General features: G+C 32.2%; 1 protein-coding gene across 6 annotated transcripts in view; it reads right to left on the bottom strand.

Moving 5' to 3' along the window:
* Positions 1-15,050, bottom strand: part of LOC110106183 (uridine-cytidine kinase D) — a 95,196-nt gene that overhangs the window by 49,838 nt on the left and 30,308 nt on the right. For all 6 annotated transcript variants that reach the window (XM_028696141.1, XM_028696140.1, XM_028696139.1 and 3 more), the window contains 4 exons: positions 12,026-12,110; positions 4,658-4,858; positions 4,391-4,485; positions 4,225-4,267 (listed from right to left, as the gene is read on the bottom strand). In XM_028696141.1, coding sequence (XP_028551974.1) covers positions 4,225-4,267; positions 4,391-4,485; positions 4,658-4,858; positions 12,026-12,110 — 424 coding nt within the window. The remainder of the gene's footprint in view (positions 1-4,224; positions 4,268-4,390; positions 4,486-4,657; positions 4,859-12,025; positions 12,111-15,050) is intronic.

The following is a 15,050-nucleotide window of genomic DNA, read 5'->3' as shown; positions in this document are numbered from 1 at the left end:
AATGAAATTCAACAATCTAGTATGCATTTCATGTATACGAGATGAAGTGGGCATAAAATCCAGGCTCATATTTTTGTAATGGATATTTCAACATTTTAGACTTCATGGTCTTTTCATATCCAATTAAGGTTATTAGTTTCTTACCAATTAGTTAATTTATTAGCATAATATTAGCAATTTGCAAGTAGATTGTTTTTTCTTCCATCTATAAATAAGGAAGTCCTAAGTAATGAATTCTAGGTTGCGCAAGACAGTATTTATGGCATGATTTTTTTTTTTAATTGTGAATGTGAAAACCCTTTCCTCATCTATTCCATGATTATGATCTTTGATTGGGCATGAAACATGTAACCTTGCAGGACAGGCAATCTCCTTGCTGAAAGCGTGAGGGTTATAATAAAATTTGTCCTCCAATTGACGATGATCTAAATTATATATATATATTGAATTTATTGATAATTAGCATTTTTTTACATTATCACTTATTTTTATGTCGATTATCCTATTATAAGCTTAGAGGAAGTCCGAACTTGTAGTTGTCAAACTAATTCTATAAATAGCACCTTATTCAATGTAAAAATCAAATTATGATGAGTTCAAACAAAACTTCTTTCAACGTGTGTTTTGGTTTCAATTGTTCTTACCTTGGGAATTTGACAACCAGATGTATTAAGGAAATCAGCATCAACAGCTTAGGGATCTGATGTTTGGTATAATTTCATTTTGTTTCTTTCTATTTCTTATGTTTCTTACAACTTAGATGTATTGCCTGCATCAATTGGGTATCAAAGAGGAAGTTTTGAAGGTTTATTCTAATCTTTATGAAGTTATTTATGTTTTTTCACACTAATACAACAATTTCCTACAATGTTTCCCTAGCTTTCATCATTTCAACCGCAATTTTCTCTCTTAATACTTTCTCTTTCAAACATCACTCCAAGAGTTTCTTTTCCTTTCCATGAAATAGAGACAAAAAAAAATCAAATTAAACGCAGTTGACTGCTTGCTCTCCTTCAGTGAATACACGTGAACAATGAACAAAAATTCACTATTTTGAGAGGCTTTAAAGAAAATGATGTGTGAAAAAATAGTAAGACCTAATAATATTCCAATAGAAGTATGGAAATGCTTAGGAGATAAAGGAATTTCTTAACTTGCTAAGCTCTTTAATATTATTTGAAAAACTAAAAAGATGTCAGAAGAGTTGAGAAAGAGTGTGTTCATTCCTATTCTTAAGAATAAAGGCGATGCACAAAAATGTGTGAATTATGGAGGAATTAATTTAATATGTCATACATTAAAATTTTGGAAGAGAATAATTAAGCAGAGGTTACGACATGATACTAATATTTCTCAAAATCAATTTGGATTCATGTCGGATAGATCTACTATGGAAGTTATATATTTGTTGAGATGTTTGATCGAGAAGTATAGAGAGATTAAGGAAAATCTAAATATGATATTTATTTATTTAGAGAAAGTATGTGATAAAATTTAAAGAGAAATGCTCTGGAGAGTTCAAGAAAAGAAAAGAGTTAATAATGCTTATATTCAAGACATTAAGGATAAGTATATGAAAGTTGTTACTTATGTTCAAATACAAGATATTTTGACAAATAATTTTCCCATTTCAATTGGATTAAATCAGGGATCAACTTTAAGCCCATATCTTTTTGCTTTAATCATGGATGGTCTTACAAGACATTTGCAAGAAGATGTACCTTGGTGTATGCTTTTTGCCAATAATATTCTTTTTATTGATAAGATTGGAAAGGGAGTTTATCAAAATTTGAATTAAGGAGGTCAATCTTAGAGTTTTAAAGATTTTTGTTTGAGTAGATCTAAAACAAAATACATGGAGTGTAATTTTAGTAGTAATACATCTAATGGTGGGATTGTACCATTGGGTGATCATGTCATTGAAAAGAGTGCATGTTTTAGACATCTTGGGTCTATTATCCAAAGCGATGGTGAAATACATGGGCATATTATTAGTAGAATTCAAATTGAATGATTAAAGAGGAATGTATCGACCCTATTGTGTGATAGAAAAGTACCCCTCAAATTTAAGGGAAAACTTTATAAGATGGTGGTGAGACTTGCAATGCTTTATGATGCAGAATATTGGCCATTAAAAGCAAATAAAATTAAATTAAGTGTTTGCACAAATGAAGATGCTCAGGCGGATGAGTGGTTATACATTTAGAGACATAATGCGAAACAAGTATGTATATGAAGAGACATAATGTGAAACGAGTATATTGCGAAAAGTATGGAGTACCTCCAATAGCAGAAAAGATTAGAGAGAGTCATCTTAAGTGGTTTGTTCACATAAAGCGTTGGCCTTTCAATGTCCCAATTAAGAGAGTAGATGTATTAGATCCAACCCATGTCAAGAAAGGTAGAGGTAGACCTAAAAAAATTGGTTAGAAAGTATTAAAAATGACCTTTCTTTATTAGATTTAAATGACAATTCAACTCTCAATAGGATACAATGGAGAAAAAAGATTCATGTTGTCGACCCGCATAGTAAGATAAAGCTTGTTGTTGTTGTATATTTATTAAGAATAAATGGTTTTATATTATGTATTATGTTCATGAAGATTATCTTGTAACAAACATAAAGTTACATTAGACTTTTAGTTATCAAGCTATTTCTACAAATAGCTCCTCAGTCATAAAAATCATGTTATGATAAGTTGGATGGAAAATTCTTGAACTCTTATTTTGACTTACTAGTTTTCTTTCCTTGAGGCTTCAATAGCCCAATGTCTAAAGGGATCAACATTGGCAGCATGTAGATTCATTGTGTTGACATATCATGCTTTTGTTTCTTTGTAACTATGTTTATAATTCCACCATGTAACTTGCATCAACTTGCTAATCTTATTAATTTTATTAATCTTTTCATATTTTCCATCTTCTTTATCATCTTTTATAGTTTTTTTCAAGGATGTTCTGCATCCAACCTTACTAAATGCAAGACAGTTATTTTGAAACAAAACTCCGTTAAGGTTAAGGAAAGTTTTCTTTATCAATCATATTATTGTTCAGTAGATCAATAAGCACACAATGACCCATTATTTTCCCATCATTAACACCCTTATCAATCTTCAACAACCTTCAAAAAACTTTCTTAATCACCAACCAATTAGCCCTACTTAAATTCAAATTCCCAGCAAGCTTCCACCTTGTCTCATAAAATTCCTCATTGATTTCCTCCAACAAACAGCAAAGAACCAACATTCAAAATTTGAACATAACTTAATCGCTTCCTCCTAACTACCCTTAGCCCCAAAAAGTAAACCAAGATAGCCCAAACTCAACGCAAACCCAAATTCCACTCAAGTGAACAGGAGCATACCCCTTTTTTCTACTTTTATCCTTCCTTCTTGCATCTCGAGACCCGTGAACAATAACTGATAACATAATTTTTTGAGGAAAAGGAAATAAAAGAAAAGAAGAGAAAAAAAAGGCATCAATTTTATGATGATTTTTTTTCTCAAGGGATTTGGATATCCTAAACAACATTAAATTTTGAAGTTTTTTCCTCAAAGGATTCAGATATCCAACGCATAAAACTTTAAGTTAAAGCATTATTTCTAATTTTTCAAGAATAGCTCCATTGCCATTGTCAATATTCCATCAAGATCATGTAATCTTCTAGCCTATTGGAAGTATTTTCCACTATTCAATGATACCTAATTGATGAAGCATATGATGCTTCAAGTATAGTACTATTACAGCTTACACTCTCCGAAGTAGCAGTGAAATTGATGTGGATATAAAATCAATATTTGAAATCTGTCATGTATATTCGAATCATTTTATATATTTTAGACCTCACGATCATCTGATTAATTTATTAGTGCTGTCATAGTTTATATAGTTAAGTTAATAATTTATCAGCAAATCTGTAGTAACTTTATTTCAATCTAGGAATAAGAAAATTTTATGTTATTTAAGATGTTTTAAATCCATTAACAAATCTTTTAGCATCAATATGAGGCCGCATCTTCTATTCAAAAATGAGTATCCTTCACTATATTTGAGATTTTAAACTTTTCTAAGAGAAGCAATGTATTCTTTCAAGTGCGACAGCTTATCATGTTATTTTTCTTGATATTTTCATCTTTTTCATCTTCTTTACTGCTTTCTAGTTTCTTTCAATGCGTCCTGCATCACGAGGTCATGCAAATACATCTACAAAGATACATGACATACCAATACCAACAATAATGGGAAAGCCCTTCTTCTCCAGCAAAACCTGAAAGAAAGAAATAAAACATGAGAAAGTGACATAAGATGGCGTGACCATCAATGCAATATAGTAATTTCGTTTTTCCTCCTACACTTCACTTAATGGAGAGGTTTAATAATGCTTAAAAACCTGAATTGCTTGCACAGAAAAAAGCAAGCCCCGATCAAAATCATAGGAATCAGGCATCGGAACAAGTTGCAAGTTACCCCGTAAAGTAGAAGAATCTGCAATGGTTTCATAAGAGAAACTTATAATGATAAAGTAAACCAACAAGATTTGTAGCAGTCAATCAAGATATATTGTTCACCAATAACTAAAAATAGGTGTATGTGCGCCTGTGCTTGTGAAGTTCCAATATAGCAGATGTAGCTACTTAATAAAAATTTCAAAGGAAACCTGAAATAAAATTCCATGTTGCTACCACACGGTCAATGTCAGATTTCTTTGGAGATCGAGTCCATGGCTGTGCAAGTTCCTCAAGCCTGGGAACAACATTTGTTGATAGACGGATTGGCTTAGGAGCAGCAATGGTCCTTTCCTGACTCTCAATTAAAAGCTTACTAGATAAAGGAGGAGGAGTATTGAGACGGGGAACACCTGAGCATAAGGAGTAAATGATTAGGAAAAAATGACCATGTAAGACAAAAAGATCAACAAGAGATTGTAATGCTTTTATAGAAACCCTCCTAAAAAAACAAAGTTATAGAAAAAAAAAAACATTGGCTATAAAAAGTTTCCACTTAGATGATATAAATCAGAAATATCACGGAACTTTCTCTCATTCTTCTCAATTCACAACCTATCCTTAAAGAACATAAAAGAAACATGGATTTTTTAAAATGAGATTCAAAACTTGACATTATCATTAAAAGGCAATACCAGCTAATCTTTTAACCGGTGGTAGCCATGATGGATTGCCTAGACAGAGAAAGGTAAGAAGCAGGAATGGCTGAACAAAGGTCAGAATCAAGTGATGAAATTACAATAAGTGCCAGACTATTGTTTCATATAGTACTTGAACCTATATGGCTTTAGCACCTCAATAAAGATGCTCCAACATTGTACTTTATTCATTCACTCAAGGTGTTGAACTTTACTCCCACAAATAAAGGTACACACTAAAATGGGGTTAAATACTAAAATGACACCCGACCTCTTTTGTATGTCAACAATTTAGTCCCTAAATATCACATTTCTTCAATTTAATCCAACAAATTTATAAAATTGATTCAAAATGATCATTTAGGAACTAAATTGGAATCAACTTTTATAATCAACAACAACAACAACATCAAGCATTTATCCCAATATACAGGATCGGCTATATGAATCCCTTTTCTCCATTGTGTCCTATTAAAAGTCAAATTCTCATTTAAATCTAATAAAGAAATGTCATTTCTAATATTTTCGAACCAAGCATTTTTTAGGTCTACCTCTATATTTCTTAACATAAGCCAAATCTAATACATTTATTCTCCTAACCGGGTCATCAGAAGTTCACCATTTTACGTGAACAAACCATCTAAGGCGACTATCTCTAATCTTATCATCCACACATCTATTCTCCTAAACACTGTCGTTGCCAGGTCTTAAGTCCTTGATGAGAAAAATGAAAGGTTGCATTAGGAAGTCGACAGCAAGTGTAAAACTTGTTGAATAATCATGACATAAATCCTTTAATACAATTTTTATAGTCAATGAACTAAATTAAGATCAATTTTATGTCACATTTTATACACGAAAAACCATTTTGGATTAATTTTGAGTACTCGATGGAGCTATTTTGAGAAATGTGATAATATGAGACTAAATTGGTCTTTTACGAAAAGTAGAGGAACTATTTTGAGATAATCTAATAAAAAAGCTTTTGCCACTTCTCTCTAACATAAGGTGGCATTTTATATTCATATATGAATCTAGTGTTAGGACAACTTAGTATAGGTTTCATAGTATAAATATAGCATGATAAAACAAATTTAAATAACATAAATGAAATTAGGATTTACAAATTAAAATCGCTAAATAAACCAAAAAAAAATGTCTTTCTTCATTTGCAATCTAAAGAACTAAACTAAAAACCTAAAAAATAATGAAATGACCAAATAAATTAATAAGAAATTTGAACTATACAAATAAACGAGCAATTGAAATTTCTACACCGCAAATAAAATTTCACGTATATTGAATTTGAACAAAATCAAAAACTCTAGCAAACAAATAACAAGTTATTTAAAAGAAAATAGATAAAGAAAAGATATCACAAAATTTTAAAAAAAAATACAAACATATAAAGATACAAGGAAAAATGTCCCCCAAAAGTTGCCCATCACACTTGCACCGCACTCAAAAGAATCACACATCTAATAAGAACAAACAAGACTAAAACAAGAATCTAAAATTTTATTATTAAAAACAATAACCAAGCATTCAAAGAAACAACCCCTTAAACTCCAAACTAGAAAATAAATCAAACAACAAACTTCTAAATGATAGATATATGTGAATATCATCAATGTGCTTAAATGAAAGAGAATAACAATAATTTATTGCATTTAAGATTTTCGTAAGAATCTCAATATTTGTGCTATAGATCTTTTGCATAACTTTATACATCATCTCTAATACAAATACTAGATACTTCAATCCAAAATCAATTATTTTAAAGAACAATCAAAAGGCTCACTTACAAGGAAGTTATTTGGATTTGAAATGTATTATTTTAGTGATGCATTTAGATTTTTGCATTAATTTTTTTGTTATGAACAATATTAGTTATATTTTCTATTTTTTTTGTTTTTTTTAATGCTATCCAATGATGGTGGTAAATCCAATGATCATGGTAGGAAGAGGTTTGGATTTTGCTTCCTTGGGTTTGCCGGCTTGGGGGGTCCATTTTGTCCTTTGGATGTTTGCTGGTTTCATGAGGGCATTGGCTGTTTATTGCATTTAAGATTTTCGTAAGAATCTCAATATTTGTGCTATAGATCTTTTGCATAACTTTATACATCATCTCTAATACAAATACTAGATACTTCAATCCAAAATTAATTATTTTAAAGAACAATCAAAAGGCTCACTTACAAGGAAGTTATTTGGATTGAAATGTATTATTTTAGCATTAGAAATAACATTATATCAAGTGATATATGTCATTTAACATAGATATAAGTAGATTTACATACGTCTAAGATGCCTCTTTTTTAATAAAAGCAACAAATTTTATAACTACTTAGTGAAAAGGTTACCTAAAACTAGCAATCACAAAGAATTACCAACACAAGAAAAGCATAGAAACAAAAGACAATGTATCAAGATAACTTTAAAGCTGAGCGAGTAATATCTAGTCAAGAGAAGAGAAGCACGCCAACATTTATCCACCATACACAGCTCTCATTGGTTTATTGGTTGGGAGTTTGGCTCCCAACTAAGAGGTCCAAGGTTCGAGTCTAGCATATGTGTGTGTTTGGGTGCTACCCCTAATTTACACACACAAACCCCCCCCCCCAAAAAAAAACATTTATCCAACCAGCAAATTCCAAAATGTCAAAGTCGCTAGGATAGTTATCAAACCTAGCCTCTAACCTTAAAACAAGCAAATATGAGAGCATGAAAAAAAAAAGTGTTCAATGTACCTCTTCATGAAAACAAAAACCAAAACATTTAATAAACTAAACTAGTCTGATATAATCTTAAGACTAGAACGAGCATATAAAATCTTAAGAATAGATCGAGCTTGATCATCAACAATCTCCACTTCAAAACAATTACACATAGCATCGGAGAATACAGTTGTAGCATCATTTGGAGAAGAGAAAGTAGAGATAACTGAGGGAACCTTAATAGGCTAATAAATAACTTTCACGGGCAGGACTCTTGAAGCATCAATAGGCCCGACAACTATATCTAAAGTAATTAAAGATGGAGGAGAAATAGAGATAATGACATCCAACAAACCATCAGTAGCAAGAGTGGAAACTAACTCAAAAGAGAAATTTTCAGAGCATCATACGGGGGCAAAGGCATAGGGAGCATCACCAAGCAAACTAGTAGGCTCTATTTGATCATGACTATTTACCACACATAAGTCTTATATGTCCATGCCACAATCAAGAGAGAAATCCCAAACAAAAGGACCCCTAGAGGAAGAGTTTCTTGTTTCTGGATGTGCCTTGAGACAAAGATCATAATCATGAAGAAATACTTTGCAGGATTAGCAATATGAGGGCAAATTTTCAAATTTCATTTTTTGCTAATAGCCACATGTACAGGTGTCGATCCATAACTCCTGAACCAAAGGGACAGAAACATTTGATTGAATAAGAACAAAGGCAACTAACAGTCAGAAAAGTCTGATGGCAGCATCATTCATAGCATTATTAACCTACATTGGTTTGCCAAAATTAATCCCAATGAGTGCAGCGCAGATTAATTGATGAGGCAGACATGAAGATGAGGGGAAAAGCCCCAAAGTTGGGTAACATTTGGCTCCTCATAACCATTAAAGAAATAGATAACACTTCAACAAAAGCATTTATAGACCATTCAAATAATAAGAATCCTAAAAGAAAAGTCATCAATAATATGCTTCCAAAGATGATTTCATAAACACAGATGCCCATCAGAAAGTATATCATTAGAAATCTCATCCTCAAAAAAAAATAAGAATAGGCTTACCGTGTATAGTGGTGGGCAGCTTGTGTCTAGCAAAGTTCTTTCCATATTGAAAGAATAAGAAGAAATTGGTAGGTGAATCCATTTGCAAAGAACCCTTACCCCTAAGAGGGTCAACAGAAGAAAAAAAGAGTAGAAAATGTGGGAGGCAAAGCACTAGCCTTCGAAAAAATTTAGAACAGAGCAAGTGGACCATCAAAGCAAAATACTCTGAATTGTAATAATATGCTTGACTGCGTCAATTTGTTCGGGGGTTTGTTTTGTGTCATATTCATCATGAACCATAATATTATCACCCTTATTACCCTAAAAGCATTTTCCATATTGTTGATGAATGATATGACCTTAAAGCGGGCATAATAGCTTGCGGGTTTACGAATGGGAGATGACTTGTCGAGCTTTCCTACTCCAAATGCCTCAGGACACATGCTAGAATGGCACCGTCCATCATTTAACCATTTAAGGCGATAATTATGCTGGAAAGTTGCATCAACCTAGTGCAGAAGTCACTTGTTTAGACACTATCATACAGTTAAAATCAAACCAACTTTCGATTAAAATGATTTTGTTAATATGCTAAATAAGTAGCTTCACATTTCCAGCCTCTTGTCATCAAATTCCAAACAAAAAGAACATGGCATTCGGTCCCAATATGTTAAAACTAAAAGCCTCATTATTCCCACAATATAAGAATTCAATCGCTAGAAGCCTTGAAAAAATAATAATAATAATAAAAATAAAAATAAAAATAACACTAATGAAAAACAAATAAACACAAACTATAGAAACAAATAATCACTATAAAACAAACAATGAAACAAAATAAACACATCAACATAAGTAATTTTAAACAAATTTTCTTTCATTGCAATTACATTGAAGTGACAAATCCCTTATGCTCATTACGAAAACTATTATGGCTCATGTTCCTTAGTAAGTTTATGGACACTTGATGCAAATGCAAAAGTTCTCTTTATGTAAAAGTACAATTTATGGATCTCATGCTCATTTCTCTATTTATGCTATACATGTCTTTCCTCTTACATGCAAAAGCACACATAAGCATATCAAGCATGCATTTCTTTATGGAAACATACAAGTGGTTAGTTTAAGAATGATTTACATCAAGCATTTCTTATGATTATATAAATATTAAATGTATGTGCATGTTGACGCGGGAGTATCACATGGAAAAGGAGGCTCTTATAAGCCATGGAAAAGAATGATTCCTATGAACCAATGGAAAAGGAAATGGCCAATTTATATGTACCTGATCAGTACAAGTGATACTCCTGAGACGAGTGTTATAGTTATATATATATATTAAACTGTCATGAATGTTTCATACACATATTACATGCAATTGAGATTATCCCTTGAGGCATGATGTTTTAAAAAGGAAGAAAGGAAAGATTATGGAAGGATTAAGCATTTGAAAGTTGAGGTAACGGTATGCTTTTCTTTGAGCACAACTTGTTTTATGATCGATGATTCTTTTGCTAAAATACTTAAAGCATGTTATAGTTTACTCTCTTGATTTTAAGTTTATTTGAATTTCCATTCTCACCTATTGAGTATAAGACTCACCCTCGTTGTGGGAATACTTTTCAGGAGGATCTAGGAAGGGGTAAATGGCCGACTAACCACCGCGCACCTACCGTCGTAGGGAGATGACGGGCGGCAGGTTCTTTTGTGTTTTGATGTTTTGTATTGAAAGATTAGAATTAGAATGTAAGAGAAAAAGGTTATACTTGTGGATCCCCTTTTATATCTTTTTGTAATCTTAATGTTAAATCCATCGATTGGTGATTTTTGAAAGAAAGAAAAGAAAAAGTTTATGTTTGAAGATTGTAGTGGCTCTTTCTTTATGTTGATGCTTCATTTTGGAGTTATGTTAATTGTCTTGTAAAGTTTCTTTTATCTTATTTATGTCCGATCTCTGTTCCCGCCTCGCACTTGCGAGCTAACCGAGCCGGGTCGTGACAACATGTGGCTCCTCATAACCATTAAAGAAATAGATAACACTTCAACAAAAGCATTTATAGACCATTCAAATAATATGAATCCTAAAAGAAAAGTCATCAATAATATGCTTCCAAAGATGATTTCATAAACACAGATGCCCATCAGAAAGTATATCATTAGAAATCTCATCCCCAAAAAAAAATAAGAATAGGCTTACCGTGTATAGTGGTGGGCAGCTTGTGTCTAGCAAAGTTCTTTCCATATTGAAAGAATAAGAAGAAATTGGTAGGTGAATCCATTTGCAAAGAACCCTTACCCCTAAGAGGGTCAACAGAAGAAAAAAAGAGTAGAAAATGTGGGAGGCAAAGCACTAGCCTTCGAAAAAATTTAGAACAGAGCAAGTGGACCATCAAAGCAAAATACTCTGAATTGTAATAATATGCTTGACTACGTCAATTTGTTCGGGGGTTTGTTTTGTGTCATATTCATCATGAACCATAATATTATCACCCTTATTACCCTAAAAGCATTTTCCATATTGTTGATGAATGATATGACCTTAAAGCGGGCATAATAGCTTGCGGGTTTACGAATGGGAGATGACTTGTCGAGCTTTCCTACTCCAAATGCCTCAGGACACATGCTAGAATGGCACCGTCCATCATTTAACCATTTAAGGCGATAATTATGCTGGAAAGTTGCATCAACCTAGTGCAGAAGTCACTTGTTTAGACACTATCATACAGTTAAAATCAAACCAACTTTCGATTAAAATGATTTTGTTAATATGCTAAATAAGTAGCTTCACATTTCCAGCCTCTTGTCATCAAATTCCAAACAAAAAGAATATGGCATTCGGTCCCAATATGTTAAAACTAAAAGCCTCATTATTCCCACAATATAAGAATTCAATCGCTAGAAGCCTTGAAAAAAAAAAAATAATAATAATAATAATAATAATAATAAAAATAAAAATAATAAAAAAATAATTTAAAAAAAAAATCGCTAGAAGCCTTGAACATGCATGCACATCTACACAATCATAAGCCCGATAAGCCAAAATAATTAATTACATCTAGTTTTGCATGTATTTCATAGCTGCGAATGCATGCTCTCAGTACATGATACCTTTGCTTTCCAGAATCATTTCCAAATATGATTTTGTGAACCATGGACCTTTTATGCCAAGTCTGGAAGCTTCTTCCCGAATTGCCTGTATTGACATTCCATAGAAATAACCAATATGTTAATATAGTAAAGACATTCAAAGGATGTGCACACAATTGCACAAAAGAAAAAGGACAACAGCATGATGACAGTCAGAAATGACAAAACATCTTCTGGGTTGGGATCAAGGAAAAAGTTTAAATGAAAAAACACATATTCGCTTGGGGCGTAAACATAGTTTTTCCATGTATAAGGCATGTACATCTTTGGTGTTGTACAAAATATCTTTTTATCAATACAAATCATAACATAGCATTTGCAATCATCAAATTAAGAATAATTCTAAAACATTCAAGCACAAGCCTATTGTAATTAAGGCTACAAATAAACTTAGTGTTCGATAAGTTACTCATAACTCTAGTTGACAAGAGCCTGTTCATATTTGTTTGATTATTTAATTGAACAAGCTTGAACACTTATGTAAATACTATGTTGTAAAATCAACAAGCGTGAGCATCTTATTAATCAACTTGTTTATGATCATGAACAGTATCATTTAAGGCTAGTGAACAAGCTCGTAAAAAAAATCAACTAAGACCCCATAAAAAATTCAATTAAAGCTTGATACATTGCTCAACATAAAGCTTGATTAAGGCTATGCATATTATTTCACGCATTTAACACAGCTAAATAATTTGATTCAAAGCTCGATTAATATTCTTAAAAAGTAAAATTAAAATGAATTTTTTCCTATCAAATCTTAAGAACATTTTCTTTGTAATTTTATTAATTTTGGTTTAAGTTTTTCATTATGTCAAAACACATTTGAATCAAATTATTGCACTCAATGCAATGATTTACTTTGTTAATAAAAACTATTCATCTACAATTAATTTATATTTATATAGCAAAATATACATATATTCATGAATAAAATATTACTAAGCTTATACCATCTAATTTTAAAGAATTAATTTTCTATATTCATCTAATTTTTCAACAGCTCACAAACAATTTCATGAATTAATTTCATGCATTTATTTTCATCCAATTTTCAAGCAATAGTAGCTTTCGAGGGATTTTAGTGCCACATTTCAAGCAATAGTAGCTTTCGAGGGATGTTTTGAGTACTATTGTTTAAATAGTGTAAAGCACAAATAGCTGGCAGCCATGCGTTATTATTAGTACTACTTGCATCTTTTAAAGATAAGCTGTGAAACAAATGCTAGATTCAAAAATTGCTTAGGAATAATACAGAATTGAAAAGCATAGCAATTATATATATTAATGGCAATCAAGGGCCAATTTAAACGACTTCTCAATTGTTGATAAAGTAATAGCAAACAATTACATGTATTGGCGGGAAACAATAAAATAATAACCAAGAAAATAAATACTTATCTGCAAGTCACACAAATCCCACAATTAACAATTAGAACACTCACAATAAAGTGTTGGAGAAATTTTGTATCCTCAAACGGATTGCATATTTTATAATCGAGTACGGCATAAGAATATGATATATTACCCCGAAGAGTAAAAATATCATTTCCTTATGGACTCAATAATAAAATTTACAATTATTAACAGAGATTCCCCCACTCGATGTTTGGTCGAATGAGGTTTATTTATTTCTGGGGTACAGACATCCCATAAGGGCAAGCCCCTATGGTTAATTACATCCCAAGCTTTAGTGCTTGAGAAAACTTTTGATTAAACTAGTGGTTTTGCTTTTCTTGGAAGTCATTTAAGACATTGGCTAAAGTTTGCTTTTTGTTTTAAAATTCATGAAAGTCTTGTTTAAAGGTTTTGGCCCTTTAAAAATTTCAAGGAGGAATTGATCAACTTAGAATCAGATTTTTGGAGTGAAGTCCAAGGGAATGTGAGGTAGGAGCACTTGATTCTGAGGGACACTCAGAGGTGCTCAAACTATCCTATATTGGGCTTTACATTTTAGCAATCTAATTTTGGTTTAAGTTGACATTTTTTTTATTAAAAAGTTGGGGCTTACATTCCTTCGACATATGTTGTAAGAATTGCCCGAATGATGAGGGCTTATAGGGTGATTTGGAATCAACCCATGCCTCGGACCATAAGACTAAAGTGAAGACTACTGATAGGTAGTGCCTCGAACCTAAATCTAACGAGTGCAAAGGGGCTTACAAACTACACCTCACGAGAGACATAGCCTGCCCGACCTCTGGATTTACTGTCCCGCCTGGAAGGAACTACCAGCTAGACCCACCTAGTAGCTTTTAAAACCATGCCATCCGATCTCAATGCAAATGAAGAGTGGGAAGGTTATTTTTATTTAGAAGGTAGGGCTTATAGCTTGGCTTTGAGGCCAAGATGCCTATGCAAGTAGGTATGCATATGCTGACTCATAAAGGAAAATGCTTTTTTGTTATCTAGTCCTTAAGTGGAGGCATTCTACATGTGACACATTTTTTATTATGCATGATTCTTTAAATTTTGAAAACTTGGCCCCTTGAAGGGAGCCATGCAAGACTTTCTTACTTATTAGAAAATCGTGGAGCCTAAATCAATTTTTAGATTAATTACATTTTAATGGGTATAAATCTTATTTTTGTCCTAAGAGCCTACCGCATGAAAAGTCCAAGCCACTCCTAAGCAAAAGCAAAGAAAGAAACCTAGAAAAAAGATGCATTTCTATTGCACAACCAGGTAAGCAATTAAAGCATGCTTTTATTTATGAATAAAGTACAATGAATGAAAACAGAGTTCATATTATTACAACCAGATTTGGCAGCAGAGTTGCCTGCCATTATACAACCCAGTCAAATTATAGACTCTACTTGTGGGGTTCTTCAGGCTCTTGACTTTTGAATGGACATTGGGCTTCACCTTTGACAGGTACATCCTTCTAGTCCACTTCATTCTTTTGCTCCAAAACCCCCACAAGTTTGATACAATTACAATTCTATCAAATACATATTTGAAAAAAAAAGAGACTCAAACCTACAAT

The sequence above is a fragment of the Dendrobium catenatum genome, unplaced genomic scaffold (genome assembly GCF_001605985.2).
Source record: "Dendrobium catenatum unplaced genomic scaffold, ASM160598v2 fragScaff_scaffold_716, whole genome shotgun sequence".
NCBI lineage: Eukaryota > Viridiplantae > Streptophyta > Magnoliopsida > Asparagales > Orchidaceae > Dendrobium > Dendrobium catenatum.
Note: the sequence above shows the minus strand (reverse complement) of the source record. Positions and strands in the feature narration are given on the sequence as shown.